This window comes from Mus caroli, unplaced genomic scaffold, assembly GCF_978045245.1.
Source record: "Mus caroli unplaced genomic scaffold, Mus_caroli_1 scaffold_17, whole genome shotgun sequence".
Classification (NCBI taxonomy): Eukaryota; Metazoa; Chordata; class Mammalia; order Rodentia; family Muridae; genus Mus; species Mus caroli.
The window spans coordinates 12,730,024-12,746,158 of NW_028227272.1; the positions used below are offsets into that span (position 1 = coordinate 12,730,024).

Sequence of the window (16,135 nt, forward strand, 5' to 3'; positions counted from 1 at the left end):
TGCCATAATTTTAATTTTAGACAGAGCAAACCTCAGAGTACTGAAAATTATTGGGACTAGAAGTAATCATTAATGTGTATGCACTCAACAATGTGTCAAAATACATGCCAAGCCAGAAGTGTGCTCTAATCCCAGGACCCGGGAAGGGGTGTGCTCTAATCCCAGCGCCTAGGAGCAGACACAGGCAGCGCTCAAGGCCAGGATTGTCTACTTAGAGAGTTTTAGGTCAGTAAGACCAAAAACGAAACAACATTTAAGAAAATACATGTAAAAAGAGATGGAACTTGTACGAAGGATAAATTCACTAGTAAGATCTCCAAACCAACAGTCCTGCCTGTCGACTGTGACAAAAACAGCAGGAGAAAGATAGTGGTGCTGCACTGACAGCTCTGCTGACCAACAGGACTGAACTGACATTATCTGATGCTTTCATGCAAGAGCAGGAAAATGCATTCTTATGTTCAGAGAGGAAAAAGTCACATCAAAAGACCATTTCCTGGCTCATAAAGCACACTAAATCATCTGAAAAACAAGTCAGGCCAAGAGATGCCTCAATGTAGTTAAGTGCCTTGCAAGGCTGATGACCTGACTACCATTACAGGGACACTCACAAGGGTGAAAGGAGAGAGCTGACTTCACAAAATTGATCTCCACATGTGTACACCCTACATGCGCATGCACACATCATAATGATGATGTACAAATGCACACACACATGCACATGAGGATGAGAATAAAAATGTAGCTGAGTGTGCTGGTCTGGAATCAGAAGGCTGAGCTAGTAGGATTTCAAGTTCAAGGCTAGCATGGATTACACAGTGAGGTACAGGATAGCTTAGGTCACAGTGGGAAACTTCATTCAAAAAAAGTAGCAACTAATGGCTGGGGAGATGAGTCTCGTTATGAGTACTTGCTCATCTTGCAGAAGACCTAGGCTTGGTTCTCAGCAACAGTATCAGGTGGCTCACAACTGCTACAACTCCAGTTCCAGGACTCTCATCACCCTCTTCTCACCTTCACAGGCCCAGGCATGCATGCGGGACACACAGAATGTGTAGGCACTCACACAGACACACTGAAGAGAATGTCTGACAGACAACAACAAAACCAAGTGGGCATGGAGGTGCATGCCTGCAACTGCCACCCACACCCAGGCCAGAGGCCAGAGGATCAGGGCTTCAAGGGCTACAAGAGATCCTGTCTCAAATCAACAATGGCAAATAGTCCAGAGCAGGCAAATTCATAGAAACAGAAAGCAGACAGATGACTTGTTAAAGGTGTGGGAGGAAGCCTGTTTGGTTTGGTTTGTTGGTTTTGCTCCAAGGTTATAGTGATGCTTGTACAATTTTGTGAGCATATTAAAACACTTTGAATAAGTAAACCATAAAGCATGTAAAGGTTTTAATAAAGCTCACGAGGGCTGGAGACATAGCTCATGGTCCAGTACATGGTAAGTATTAGCAAGACCCTGGGTTCCATCTCCAGACTGTCAGAAAACTAAAGGCCACAAAACACAGACCTGGTCCCTTAAATCCTTCTTTACAGAAACTGGAAATGAAAGCTAAGAAAGGACTGGGACATCCTATGATATGCTGGCAGAGGATAAGCTTGCCCATGAAGGCCTGCCTGCACCTGTATGAACCTCTAGCTCCCCAGACAGATGCCCTGCCTACAACACTTCATTCCCTCTACGGCTGTATGTGGTGGTGGTGGTGGGGGGGGGGCACAGCAGCACAAGTATACAGTAGAACTGCTCCAATGTACATTATTACTTTTATTATAAAATAATTTTCATAGAGTTAAAGAAGTACTGATACGATCTTCATCTCTGGATTAATATATACAAGCAGCTGCTGAAACATCTCTGTCTCATGCTTCAAAAACACCAAAATCAACACTTTATAAGCTTATTAAAAATATAACTGAGTGATCTAGAGAGATGGATCAGTGGTTCGGAGTGTGCACTGTCCTTGGGGAGGTCCTGAGTCCAGTTTCCAGCACCCACGCTGGGCACCTCACAACTGTCTTTAGATCCAGCTTCAGGGGGAGCCAACACTCTGGCTCCTGAGAGCAACTCATGTGCACAGACCTCATAGTCACATACAAATACACATAATTAAAAATAAAATAAATGTTAAAAATACAACTATAACTACCTCTAAACAAAACACCATCCAGACAAAGGAATGAGTGGGAATGAAGGAGGAAGAGAAGGCAGTAAGTGGTGAATAAGGTTGAAATGCTTTATGTATATGTATGACACTGTCATAATGAAATCCACTATAACGTATAATTAATATACGCTAGGTAACAATGGGAAGCACAACAGGCAGATAGCCAGTTTCAAGCAAGACACAGGCATGCCCTCAAAGTCGCCTCATATTCTAAGTTTCATTAGAGCAGACAAGCCATGGGTGCCTCCTGGCCTGAGGTGGAAGCTTGCACATGGCTGTACCTGTTCTCTATGCATGCTCCTCTTGACCTGACATATTACCCAAACCACCAGTGTTCCTCCTAGGGAAACCCGGTTCTCCACTTGCCATGTATTTAGTTCTCTGTCACTGCATTATTTTCTCTGGGCCCCCCCTCTACCTTCAGGGTGGAATACAGACTGTACCCCTAAGTCTTCAAAGCTAGTTTCTTCAACCACTCCCCATGTTATCACCACAGGGTGCTTTCTGTGACTCTATCAATACTGAAGCTGCCTACTTCTGTGCACAACAGGCTATAGTCTTGACAGTTGGCTATCTCTCCAGCTTTTTCTTGGTACCTCCCTCTATCCGAGCCTACCCACCCTTCTCCATTGGCTTGTCAGCTCTCTCCTGTCAGCTATCTTTATAGGTCCTGTTCCTGGTCCCAATCATTGATGTACCATTCAAGTGAGATGGCTCAGTGGGTAAGAGCACCCGACTGCTCTTCCAAAGGTCCAGAGTTCAAATCCCAGCAACCACATGGTGGCTAACAACCATCCGTAACGAGATCTGGCGCCCTCTTCTGGAGTGTGTGAAGACAGCTACAGTGTACTTACATATAATAAATAAATAAATCTTTAAAAAAAAAAAAAAGAAAAAAAAAGAATTCAGGTGTTTAAAAATAATTATTTACTTATTTTTGGTATGTGGGTGTATGAAAACACACACATGCGTGACAGTGCGTGTACACACACAAGCATGTACTTGCACACATGCACAGCACAGAGAACAACTTGTGAGAATTGGCTCTCTTTTTACACTGTGTCCATGATGGACACTGAACTCAAACACCTTCATTTGCTGAGCCACTGCAGATACCTAAGGATCCAGCCTTTATGGAGCCTTCCTCGATTTCACTTTGCCTCACTGGAGACACTGGAGACCTGTTTGAGTGTGCATGTACCTGATTTAAATGTTCCTTATATAGACTCCAAGTCCAGAATAAAAGGCCATCTTCCTATTCTGTCTCTCTAAATCCAACATCTCGAACACCGACAATGAAACTTAGCAGTATATTTAAAATAACATGGTATGTAAAACATTAGAAATTCTGCTTCCAACTAGAGGGCTACCTACCTTGCACGCTGCAAATGGAGTTGACCGGTGTGAGGGCGCTCAGTTCATCCAGTGTCACTGGGCTAGGCAAGTCACAGGAAGCAGAAGATACACACAAGAGAGGTTTCTGGGGTAGGATGACTGTCCGTTCAATACAAACAATCTGACCTGTCATGGAGACACTTCAGATTATTTAAGCAATTAAGGAAAGCATGCATTTTCCAGCCAGCCTCCTTCATAAGCCACTGCAAGCTCTGTAGGAAGAAAGGCATAGATAGGGGCTAGTCTGTTGCTAATGTCAGACATGTCTAGTATATAAGTGTCTCCAAGGAAATACATCTTAAAGTGAGCTAAGCTGAAAAATAACAAGGGTACTACATTCAGATAAAATTGAAAAGAGTAAAGTTTGTGGTATTCAAGGTAAAACCTAAATAAAATGAAAAAAAGAAGTTTAAGTATTTGATCCCAAGAAAAGGTAAGGATTGATCTAAAGCCTATGTATTATTATTATTATTATTATTTCACTATTTTATTTTGAAACAGCATCTCAGTGTGATGTGGGCTATTTTTTAACTTATGATATTCCCGCCTCAGCATCCCATGTTTTGGGTTATAGGTCTTTGTTACAGGGCAAACATATACCATGTTCTCTAGCTTTTGTTTTTTCAAAATGGGACATCTAGGCCATGGCTGTAGGTAGTCTCCAGGAAAGCACAGGTGCTGTCAAGAGTCCTGGAGTGGACAATAGTGTCTCTCCATGTTTACTACAACTTAGGATGCTGGCTCCTATCAGGTGGCCTTGGCAAGGAGCGATGAGAGCCCATGGCTGGTAAGATGGCTTCTCCATCCCAGGGCTAGACTTGTGCTGGGCTTTGTGAAAGAGGATAGAGTCTCAGGGTAGGCACTAAGCAGTCACTCCACCCAAGCCATCAGGACACACTGGCATACCGTTGTCCTTAAGAGCGTCCCTGAAGAGTAAGGTATGAGACACCAGCAAGGCAAGTTCTTCTGCAACCTCTGGGCCCAGCACACACGAGGGGGCTATACAGACGGGCAGGGTTTTGGGAAGATAGTGGTCCCTTTCATCCTGTGCTTGCAGAGTGATGTCAGTCACCAGCAGCCAGATTTCCTTTTGCGCCAAAAGATTCTTTAGCTACAATTCAAAAGTAAAAGACACATAGACAAACAAAAATTATTAACTCTGTATAGCCAAATCCTTGTAAAAGCAATCTCAGTGGTTATTTATACTCATAATTTAATATACTATCTAAAAAGTACTTTAAAATATATAATAAAGCTCACATATCAAGGTTATTAGCTTAGTACCCACTGATAGAGTTACATCCACTCTGTGCCTGTTACAGGTTCTCTAAAGGGACAGAGGAGAGGGCGGGTTTCCTTCCCTCCCAGGCCTCTATCTATAGGCACAGTGCTGTCTTCTACTCAGTGCATACATGCTCTCTGGATCCCTACCTGTTTCCTAGGGGTCAGGAACAAACCTTGTGTGCTCTTGCAGACAACTCTGATATAAAACAAGTTCAGCAATTATGGTGCATGTGTATTAGATTTCAGTTTTATTAAGTTTTTTTTTTTTTTGTTTGTTTTTGTTTTTTTGTCTTTTTGTTTTTCGAGACAGGGTTTCTCTGTATAGCCCTGGCTGTCCTGGAACTCACTCTGTAGACCAGGCTGGCCTCGAACTCAGAAATCCACCTGCCTCTGCCTTCCGAGTGCTGGGATTAAAGGTGTGCGCCACCACGCCCGGCTTGTTTTTTTTTTTTTTTTTTTTTTTTTGGGGGGGGGGGTGGTCATTTGCAGGAGTTGTGATACTTTTAGAAGTTGTAGTACGCTGGCATTCTGCCTCCACCAGTGGATCAGAACTTATGACCACATAAGTAGATACGAATGCAAGTCAAGTGCAATGTGTAGGCCCAGGAACTAAGCTGGTTGAGAGTTCAGTTGGGGTGTCTGGAGTAGATGGTATGCTTAGGAGATGTGGGTTAAGGTGAAGGGGTGGTCTTATATCATTAGAGATAAGAAATTTACACAAAGTAAATATTACTGAGGAAAATGTAAACAGAGCCACCTTCTTCCTGTTGGTAAAGGAAGATTGGCCTCAAATTCTTTATGGAACCAAGGATCATCTTGAACTCCTGATCTTCCTGCTTTCATCTTCAAGGCACTACATTCAGTTGGAGAGGAAATTACCCAAGGGAAGTCTGGAGCAAATTCTGTGGTAATGGTCTACAGTAGGAGGTAGTGACTGTGTGACGTGACTTTAGCCACCACACAGTGTGACATATGCACATCTGCCTCCCTTCTCTAGTCACAGAGAGGGCTAAAAGCAACTAAGTTACAATAGAAGCAAGACTACCAAGAACCAGATATGGGCTTCTAAATGTCACTTTCCCTTTATAAGTCACCAGCGCTCCTGGAAGAGAGGGCTGATTCTAAACTTGAAAGCCCTAAAAGCAGGCTGGAAAGACAGTTTCAGTGGATAAAGGAGCCTGCTGCCAAGCCTGACAATCTGAGTTCATCCCCCAGGAACCATGAGGAAGAAGGAGAGCTGAATCCCATCAGTAGCCCTCTGGCTTCCACAAGGGCATGTGCACACACAAAGACACACACACACACGCATGCACACACACATGCATATACACACACATGGGCTCATGGACACACAATGATAACAAACAATGAAAGGTCAGCTGGGAACTTCTTACTGTGCCAGAAAGGATGCACTCACTGATAAGCGGATATTAGCCCAAAAGTTTGGAATACCCAAGATACAATTCACAGACCACATGAAGTTCAATAAGAAGGAAGACCAAAGTGTGGGTGCTTCTGTTCTTCTTAGAATGAGAACAAAATACTCACAGGAGCAAATATGGCTCCTGTGTAGATAAAGTGTAGAGCAGAGACTGAAGGAAAGGCCATTCAGAGACTGTCCCATATACATCCCATATACAGTTAGCAAACTCAGACACTATTGTGGATGCCAAGAAGTGCATGCTGCCTGATATAGCTGTCTCCTGAGAGGCTCTGCTAGAGCCTGACAAATACAGAGGTGGATGCTCACAGCCAACCATTGGACTGAGTGCAGGGGTCCCCAATGGAGGAGTTAGAGAAAGGACTGAAGGAGCTGAAGGGATTTGCAGCCCCATAGGAAGAACAACAATATCAATCAACCAGACCCCCCCCCCCCACGAGCTCTCAGGGACTAAGCCACCAACAAAGGAGTACACATGGCTCCAGCTGCATATGTAGCAGAGGATGCTTTGTCATGCATCAATTGGAGGAGAAGTCCTTGGTCCTATGAAGGCTCCATAGATGCCCCAGAGGGCAGGGAAGTAGGAGTGGGTGGGTGGACAGAGGAACATCCTCATAGAAGCAGGTGGAGGGAGGATAGGATAGGGGGTTTCTGGGAGAGGGAAAACCGGGAAAGGGGATAACATTTGAAAGATAAACAAAGAAAATATCCAAAAAAAAAAAAAAAAAAAAAAAAGGGAAGAACTCAAAGAATGATGCTCAGCTACTTTTCTGTTGCTGTTATAAATCCCCAAACAACAGCAACTTGGAAGAGAAGGTTTATTTTAGCTAATAGTAGTCCCAAAGGGGACACCATGTGTAATGACTGGGAAGGCATGACAACAGGAGCGTGTGGCTGGTTATCAACCAGGAAGCAAAGAGATCACATGTCAGCTGCAAAAAGCAAAAAGGGAGAAGAAGCAGGAGAGAAGGATCTCTCAGCCCAGGAGACTCTCATTTCCCAAGCGTTCCACACACTCCCAAACAGGACTAGCAACTGGAAACCAAATATTCTCAGAGAGGAGGGAGCCTTGGGAAGAAATTCATTGAAATTACCACAGATATAAATATGTTCAAAGGACTAGAGAGATAGATTAAATCTGGAAAAACAAGAACACCGAATGAGCAATAACAGATTATATAAACCCCCTGAATGCAAAAGGAGGTCACAGTGCAGCAACTTCGAGGTAGTGCAGCTGTAACAGAACCATGCAGGATCCTAAAATGTCTGTGTTGGCTCACTTTTAATTCCTGAGCCCTCTGAGCAGGAGTGTAGGCTCACCAGGCCAACGTGTTCATCAAGGATGAGCCAGGAGAGCAGAGGCTCCTAACTCACACACCAAAACTCACACAGTACCACTACTGTCAGCCTTGGACAGGGAGGAACCCTCCCCCACCTCTCTCTCTCCCTCCCACCGTTCCTCCCTCTTTTTCTCCCTCATTCTCTTTCTCCCTCCCTCTAACGGGCAATAGTTACTGTATCTCATAACTTGTCAAGCTGTTGAAAACAGAGACGATTGTTATGGTACAATGACTCACCATTCAGCAAGAAATGAAAAAAAACAAAATCAAAAAACAAAAATCCCGCCGGGCGTGGTGGCGCACGCCTTTAATCCCAGCACTCGGGAGGCAGAGGCAGGCGGATTTCTGAGTTCAAGGCCAAAGTGAGTTCCAGGACAGCCAGGACTATACAGAGAAACCCTGTCTCGAAAAAACCAAAAAAAAAAAAAAAAAAAAACCAAAAATCCCTACCCAGATATCTATATTTCTCCTTCTAAGGGAAAAAAGACTATCACTGAAGAGAAGGCAGAAGGACTGTGTGAGCCATAGGAAGGCACAGAGAATTGTATAGCCTTTCATCAGAATTGGGACTCCTTGCTAGAAAGTAGAAGGAGGTTCATAAGACTTAGGAAGCTCACAAAATATTAAGATTCAGAAAGCCTCTCCCCAGTGTTATATATGCAGTAAACAATGACTGCAGGAGAGTTTCATAGACTTCTATAACTAATCCCAACCTCGATAAACCTATTGGTTTACTAAGCCAAGTAAAAAAATTTACATAAATACATAATAAATAAAAACAATTCACTAATTGTCATAGTAGGTCAGTAATTAAGTGACCTAACTAAAGGGACAAGTGAAAAGATAATTGTAGCAAAATGACACCTAATAAATGCAGAAGAAATGCTATGTTAAAAATCACTATTTGGCTACAATCAAAGTATAATTACTTCAGCTTTGTTTAAAATAAATCTTTTCCTGCTCACACTTGTAAGACTGGGAGCAAACAGGATCTCTGGCAGATCTTTTTCATCACTGTGACAGGGTACCTGAGGAAAGGGTGCTAGACCCAGCCTAGAAACTCCCTCAAGCATGCGCAAAGCTTTGTCTCCTAGGTGGTTTTTGATTCTGTCAGGTTGGAGATCAATACTGACCATCATAGTAGGTAAACAGATAAGTTAACTTTGATATATCTACATAACAGGATACTTATTACTGAGTGTTACAGGAAATGAGCTTTCAAGTCACCGATGAGACATGGGGACCTAAATGTTTGGTATGGAAAGAAAATAAATCCCAGAATGGTATGTACTCTATGATTAGAACATGCTGTCACTCTGGGTTTCACTGTCTGCTAAAGGGTCTGCAGGAGGAAGGGATGAACAGGCAGAGCACAGAGGACTTTTATGGTAGAGTCATGATTCTGTCTCAAGTTATAATGGAGAATAAGTGTCATTAACTAAGAACTCTAGGCAACCATGTCAGCAGTGGGAGATGACAATAACAGGGGACTATATATCTATGAAGCAGGCATTTGTGGGAAATTTTTTACCTTATCCTTGATTTTATATATACCCCAAACTACTCAAAAACATAAAATCTGTTAAGGAATTCTTATAGCTTCATGTAACTTAGAAAAAGTATTTGAACATGGATGATAGATCTGGGTTCCCAACTTGTTCCTCGGCATAGGATCATCAGACACCCCACCCCCTCCTCACTGAAAGCCAAGCTGATTGCCCTTGCATATTTGGAATCTGCTTATTACATATAAGGCTGTCAGCATGCCTACTCAGCCCCACGAGGTCATCAGGTGGAGGACTCAACATATCTTCTTCTACCACTCTGTTTCCATCCATCTGCTATTGACATTTGACCCTGTCCTTCTCACTCTTAGCCTCTGAGCTACAGATTCTTCCTGAAGGGCAAATGGCATTTGTGCCACCACTGGTCTGCAGAGTCCTGTGCCTAGAATGTGGAGTAACAGGAAGTCTCAATAGCTCAGGGTGTCATCATACACCAGGTGTTCTGTGGACTTAGGTAAAACACAGAGACAGCCTTTCTTTTGCTTTAGATTTAAAGGAAATGCTTTTCTTTTCTTTTGTTTTCTTTTCTTTTTTAAATCTGTTTACTCATTTATGAATGTTAATATGTCTGCTTTCTTTGCACATTAAAACCAACTAATTTTTACAGAAACAGCATTATCCATGAACCATTGCATACTAACTATCTGGCCCTTTAAAGGAATTGGAAGTTAGTGATGCATGCTTTTAGTCCCAGCACTTGGGAGGCAGAGGCACTTGTGATGACTCAAAATTCAAGGCCAGCCTAGTCTACATGGTAAGTTCCAGGTCACACAGAGAAACCCTGTCTCAAAACCAAACCAAACCAAAAACAAAAACAAAGGAACAAACAAAAAAACCTGTTTGTCCTTTATTATAGTTAGGAAGAAGCTAATATACCATGTTTATATGATGAGACAATTTGAATTTTATTTATATATTTTTGGGTACTTTTATAGCTTTTTGACCATGGATTAGAGAAATACAAAACAAACAAACAAACGAACGAACAACAAACATCTCCAATAGCTCCACAATAAAAACAACTCTAAAAGAAACCAAAATTAAATACAACAGCAACAACAAAACCCAAAAGAGCTCTGTACTGGCTATTTTTGTGTCAACTTGACACAGCTGGAGTTATCACAGAGAAAGGAGCTTCAGTTGAGGATACCTCCATGAGATTCAACTGTAAGGCATTTTCTCAATTAGTGATCAAGGGGGAAAGGCCCCTTGTGGGTGGGACCATCTCTGGGCTGGTAGTCTTGGTTCTATAAGAGAGCAGGCTGAGCAAGCCAGGGGAAGCAAGCCAGTAAAGAACATCCCTCCATGGCCTCTGCATCAGCTCCTGCTTTCTGACCTGCTTGAGTTCCAGTCCTGAGTTCCTTTGGTGACGAACAGCAATGTGGAAGTGTAAGGCGAATAAACCCTTTCCTCCCCAACTTGCTTCTTGGTCATGATGTTTGTGCAGGAATAGAAACCCTGACTAAGACAAGCTCCATATAGTTTACACAGAAAAGGATAACTCCAAACTAGGAGGGTAAATTATGGGTTAATCTAGATTTTAGAGGCACTTTTTTATTATGTTATCCTAATTTCCAATAGATTTTCCATAGGATAGGAGAGGGGTAGGGGAGACAGACAGACAGATTGACAAAGAGCAGAGATATTACCTGTGGTCTTTGATAAATCACTCTGGCATAGAAGCTGCAACGTGTACTGCACTCATTAGTCTGGAAAGACATAGAAGACTGAATATATCACACAAACCACATAGATGCAATAAAAGTATTTAAAGAACTTGTTAGAAACACAGCCATTACCTGGAGGATTTCTTTTAAGCAGCGGACAACTGGAGGCTGGTAAAGCTTGGAAATGTGGTCTCCTTCAATTGCATCAATTTGTCCCAGTGTTGGATGTGCAGAGAAGATATAACAGAAGATAGGAGGAGGCAGATAAGTCTTTGTCTGTTTAACATAAAGGAAACTGCAGAGTAAGAATGTCTTTTAAAAGACTGAACAGTACTATTAACATAAGTTCTTCAGTATACACATGATTATGCTTGGTTGATGGTGCAGGCCTGTGATCTCAGCTTGGGAAAAACACAAGGATCACAAGTTCAAGACTTACTTGGGCTACACAAAGATTTCATGGCCAGCCTGCTCCATTTAGTGAGACCTATATAACTCAGTGGCAACACACTTACCTAGTAGGAAGGAGACCCTAGCTTTAATTCCTGAAACTGGGGTGAACACACATGCATGGACACACACACAGTTTGCTTTTGGATGGATATTCCCAAGGGAAGGCTAGAGAAGAAGTGGGTTAGTTCGTGCATCTGGGAGACTAAGCATAAGAATACTTTGTGTAGATTTAAGATTTTAGAACAATGAATTTATAAAATTCTTAGGGAAATGGATAGATCTAGAGGATATCATCCTGAGTGAGGTAACCCAATCACAAAATAACACACATGATATGCACTCACTGATAAGTGGATATTAGCCCAGAAACTCGGAATACCCAAGATACAGTTCACAAACTACATAAAACTCAAGAAAAAGGAAGACCAAAGTGTGGATACTTCGATCCTTTCTAAAAGGGGGAACAAAATACCCATGGAGGGAGTTACAGAGACAAAAAGTGGAGCAGAGACTGAAGGAATGATCAGCCAGAGACTGACCGACCTGGGGATCCATCCCATATACAATCCCAGACACTATTGTGGATGCCAACAAGTGTTTGCTGGCACAAGCCTGATATTGCTGTCCCCTGAGGAGCTCTGCCAGTGCCTAACAAATACAGAAGTGGATGCTCACAGCCATCCATTGGATGAAGCACAGGGTCCCCAACGAAGGAGCTAGAGAAAAGACCCAAGGAGATGAAAGTGTTTACAGCTCCATAGGAGGAACAACAATATGAATGAACCAGTACCCACAGAGCTCCCAGGGACTAAACCACCAACCAAAGAGTACACATGGTGGGACTCATGGCTCCAGCTACATATGTAGAAGAGGATGGCCTAGTCAGTCATCAATGGGAGGAGAAGCCCTTGGTCCTGTGAAGGCTCTATGCCCCAGTGTAGGGGAATGCCAGGTCCAGGAAGTGGGAGTGGGTGGGTTGGTGAGCAGGGGGAGAGGGTAGGGGATAAAGGGAGGGCGCTTTTGGAGGGAGACCAGGAAAAGGGGATAACATTTGAAATATAAATAAAGAAAATATATAATAAAATAAAACAAAATAAAAAAAGATTTTGTTTCAGATTTAGTCTTTACACCAGACATAGTAGCATAAACCTCTAATTTCAACTCTTGGGAGGGAGAAGGGACATCAGGACTTTAAGGTCATCCTAAGATACATCCTAAGGCCCAGTGTCAAAACAAAACAGAAGAAGAAGAAGAAGAAGAAGAAGAAGAAGAAGAAGAAGAAGAAGAAGAAGGAGGAGGAGGAGGAGGAGGAGGAGGAGGAGGAGGAGGAGGAGGAGGAGGAGGAAGAGGAGGAGGAGAAATTTACTCTTCAGACTATACTGAAAGTGCCATTTAAGGGTATTGCTTCCTCTATTATCTGCAGATGGGCGTTTCTGAGAAGGACTCTGCTCTCGTGTCATGTATGCAGCACCCTGGTAGAAGGCCAGCTGTGAAAAGCTGGGGAGATGGCTCTTAGGGCAAGTTCTTGCTACAAAGTTCAGTTCTCCAGAATCCACAAACAAGAGGTATGGAGACAGAAGGACCCCGAAGGCTCACTATCCAAGCAATCTAATCAAAATGGTGGGTTCCAGGTTTGAGAGAGATCCTCTATCAAACACCTGACATGGAGAAGCAATTGAAGAAAGATATTTTGACATCAAGCCTTGGCCTCCACATATGCTTGTTGGATGCATGTGCGCACATTTCTTCACAATGTAGTGAGGAAAGGGAGTTTTCTGCTGACTATCTGTGGATCTAGTTTATGTTCTAACTGGTAACTAAGTGCAAAGAAATGGGAAAGCTGTGGTGTCTGCTTCAGAATGAGGCTAAGAGTTTGAATTCCAGTATCATGACTGAGTTTGGTGGTACACAGCTGCAGTCACAGCACTTGAGAAGCTCAGGCATATGGACTGTTTCGAGTTTAAGGTCAGTGTAGGCTCCAGAGTGAGGCCAAGATACAAAAATATGTATTCCTCACAAAAACTGAAATACAAAGAAAAATTTATCAAGAATTTACCAGAGAGATAGGAAAAAGAACCATGAGAATGTCGGCTCTGGAAAGGAGCTGCAGTCACGGTTCTAGATGGCATTCATAGATCACGCCAGACAAAGGAACTAGATGCAGAGCTCTTGTTGCCCAAGAAATGACATGGGCCATGTGACCGCAGTGGAAGAGCATAAGTCAGTTCTTGAGAAGGGTGGGTGTCTGTGCACAAAAAACTTTTCAAAGGCTGGGCTTACCTCTCCACTGGGCTGGCCACAGGAAGGCTCCGTCAGAGATATCACTGGGGGCCACAAACTGTCAATTAAACTGAAGAGCCCTGGTGTCCTGGAACAAAAAGAGACACTGTTGGAGGAATTCATCAACAAACATTTGCCAATAAAGGACCAGACAGCAAGCTACTCAGGAACTTAAAGAAGACAGTTCTTTATACTGTGATGAACCTGCACGTGTCATGTCGTCACTGAAAGGGATATGAAGAAAACACCTGAAGAGCAGGCATGTGCACTTCAACCCCAGTACATGTAGCCTAAGGTAGGAAGCTCAAGAGTTTGAAGACATCCCAGCTACCATTAGCAAAAGACAAAACAAAACAAACAAACAGACAGACAAACAAACCAAACCACACCAACAACAAAAACAGGGCTAGAGAGATGGCTCAGTGGTTGAGAGAACTGGCTGATTTTTCAGAGTTCAGGGTTCAATTTCCAGTAACCATGTGGTAAATCACAACTAATGCACTCTAGTTCCAGAGGATCTGACACGCTCACACAGACATATATGCAGAAAATATACCAATGTACATAAAATAAAAAGCAATATAAAAACAGCCAAAACAATAAAAACAGGAACCTTCAGGATAAAGACATAGTTATCTTGCCAAATGAAAAGCAGTAACTGAAAGATTAAAATTGTTTTGAGTGGTTATCTGAAAAGGGTTTGGGAAACATTTGTATTTCCTTTTGGACTGTTTGGTATATATGTATGTAAGTAAGTATGTATGTATGTACACACATATATAATTGTCTAATACAAAATAATAAAACATTTATAGTTACAATATATAAGCATGTATGCCTTAAATATAATTATCACTACTACTGTCCCCATGCATGTCTATGTGGAGGTATGTACAACAGTGGCAAGTGCTTTTACCCACTGATCCTTTGTTTTTGAATTTTGAAAATTTTAGGCTGGTTAAATATATTTTTAATCCTAACACTAGAGAGGGAGAAGCAGGCAAATCTATGTAAGTTTCAGAATGGCCAGAGATACACATGGAAGTGTGTTATGTGTCCCAGGATTACTGGGTGTGCCTTTGTTGAAGTAGGTGTGATCTTGTTGGAGGAAGTATGTCACTGTGGGTGGGCTTTGGGGTTTCAAAACACCAGTCCCAGTGTCTCTCTCTTCCTGATGCCTCCAGATCTGGATGGAGAGCTCTCAGCTACATCTCCAGCACCATGTCTGCCTGTGTGCTGCCCTACTCCTCACCATGATGAAAATGGATAAACCTATGAAACTGTAGGCAAGCTCCAATTAAATGCTTTCTTTTCTTTTATAAGAGTTGTCATGGTCATGTCTCTTCACAACAACAGAACATACTATACATGTAGTGTGCATAAACATGAAGGCGCACACATCAACAGCAGGGTGACTTGCTTCCCGTGACTGCAAGTATGAAGTGTAAGCCAGGTGTGGTGCTCATACTGTAATCCTAAGCACTTGGGAGCTGGGGCTAGAGGATGCCTACCAATTTCAGACCAAGCTATCTCAGACCCTCCCTCCCCAAGTATCTGTTGAACGCACATCACTTTTCTGAAGGTGACCTAATGATGAAAGTGTTCCAATTCTGGGCTTAGGGAATCCTTTCTAGAGAATCCTGTCTTAAATTAGTGATCTTTTGTTTTATTTTGTCAGAACACAGGGACTTTTACCTGCTCTCCTACTGACATATTCTATCTACTGACACTTTTAAATAGCAGCTTGATCTAGATACATTTTACCATTTTAAAGTGAACAGCCCCTTATTTTTCTATTCTTCACCAAGTTGGGCAACCATCATTACTGCCTTAATTCCAGAATATGTTTTAATGCCCGAACACAGAGACAGACACAAATGGACCTAATGGATGATTGTTAGAGAGGAGGTGCTGGAGGGGGTCACTGGTAAGTCTCCCTGCTCCTGTAAATAGACCTTCACCCATACTTTTATAAGTTACCCAACACAGACACAGAACATGAAAGTAGAGGAAGAGGGTAGGGAAGAGAAGGGTCATCAGGAACTGGAGGACAAGAGAGGGTAGTTGGGGTGAATATGATCAAAAATGTCATCATAATTAGCATGTGCTAATAAACAGCTTCTAAAAAGGGAAAGCTATGCTGATTGGCAGTCACTCCCTAGTCCCTAACTCTTGAGTTGTTGCCTTGTTATTTGCTTCTGTGGACTTAAGAGAACAGCTCATTCATCATATAGCCCAGACTTGCCCCAAACTCACTATGCAACCAGATTGGCCTTGAATTTGTAAGACATCTATTTTTCATTCTAGGCCAGTCAGGACCACTCCAAAAAGGAGGTTACATCTCTCAAAGCTATGTCTACTCTCAGGAGTTCTTTATTGTTTTCCTTAATAAATTTACATTCTCTGCTCCATATACACATATACACATGCACGCACTTAGACACACATGCACACACACACACATGCAATAGAGAGCACAGAGAGTTGATTTTCTTTTTTTTTTTTTTTTTGTTTTGTTTGTTTGTTTTTTGAGACA

The 16,135-nt window shown here is 42.5% G+C and overlaps 1 protein-coding gene across 1 annotated transcript in view; it reads right to left on the reverse strand.

Annotated features, from left to right (window-relative positions):
- Spidr (scaffold protein involved in DNA repair) overlaps nt 1-16,135 on the reverse strand; it is a 222,678-nt gene that overhangs the window by 9,674 nt on the left and 196,869 nt on the right. Inside the window, exons 12-16 of the mRNA XM_021185304.3 lie at nt 13,600-13,687; nt 10,999-11,142; nt 10,849-10,908; nt 4,476-4,680; nt 3,549-3,695 (exon numbers count right to left, since the gene is read on the reverse strand). Coding sequence (XP_021040963.1) covers nt 3,549-3,695; nt 4,476-4,680; nt 10,849-10,908; nt 10,999-11,142; nt 13,600-13,687 — 644 coding nt within the window. The remainder of the gene's footprint in view (nt 1-3,548; nt 3,696-4,475; nt 4,681-10,848; nt 10,909-10,998; nt 11,143-13,599; nt 13,688-16,135) is intronic.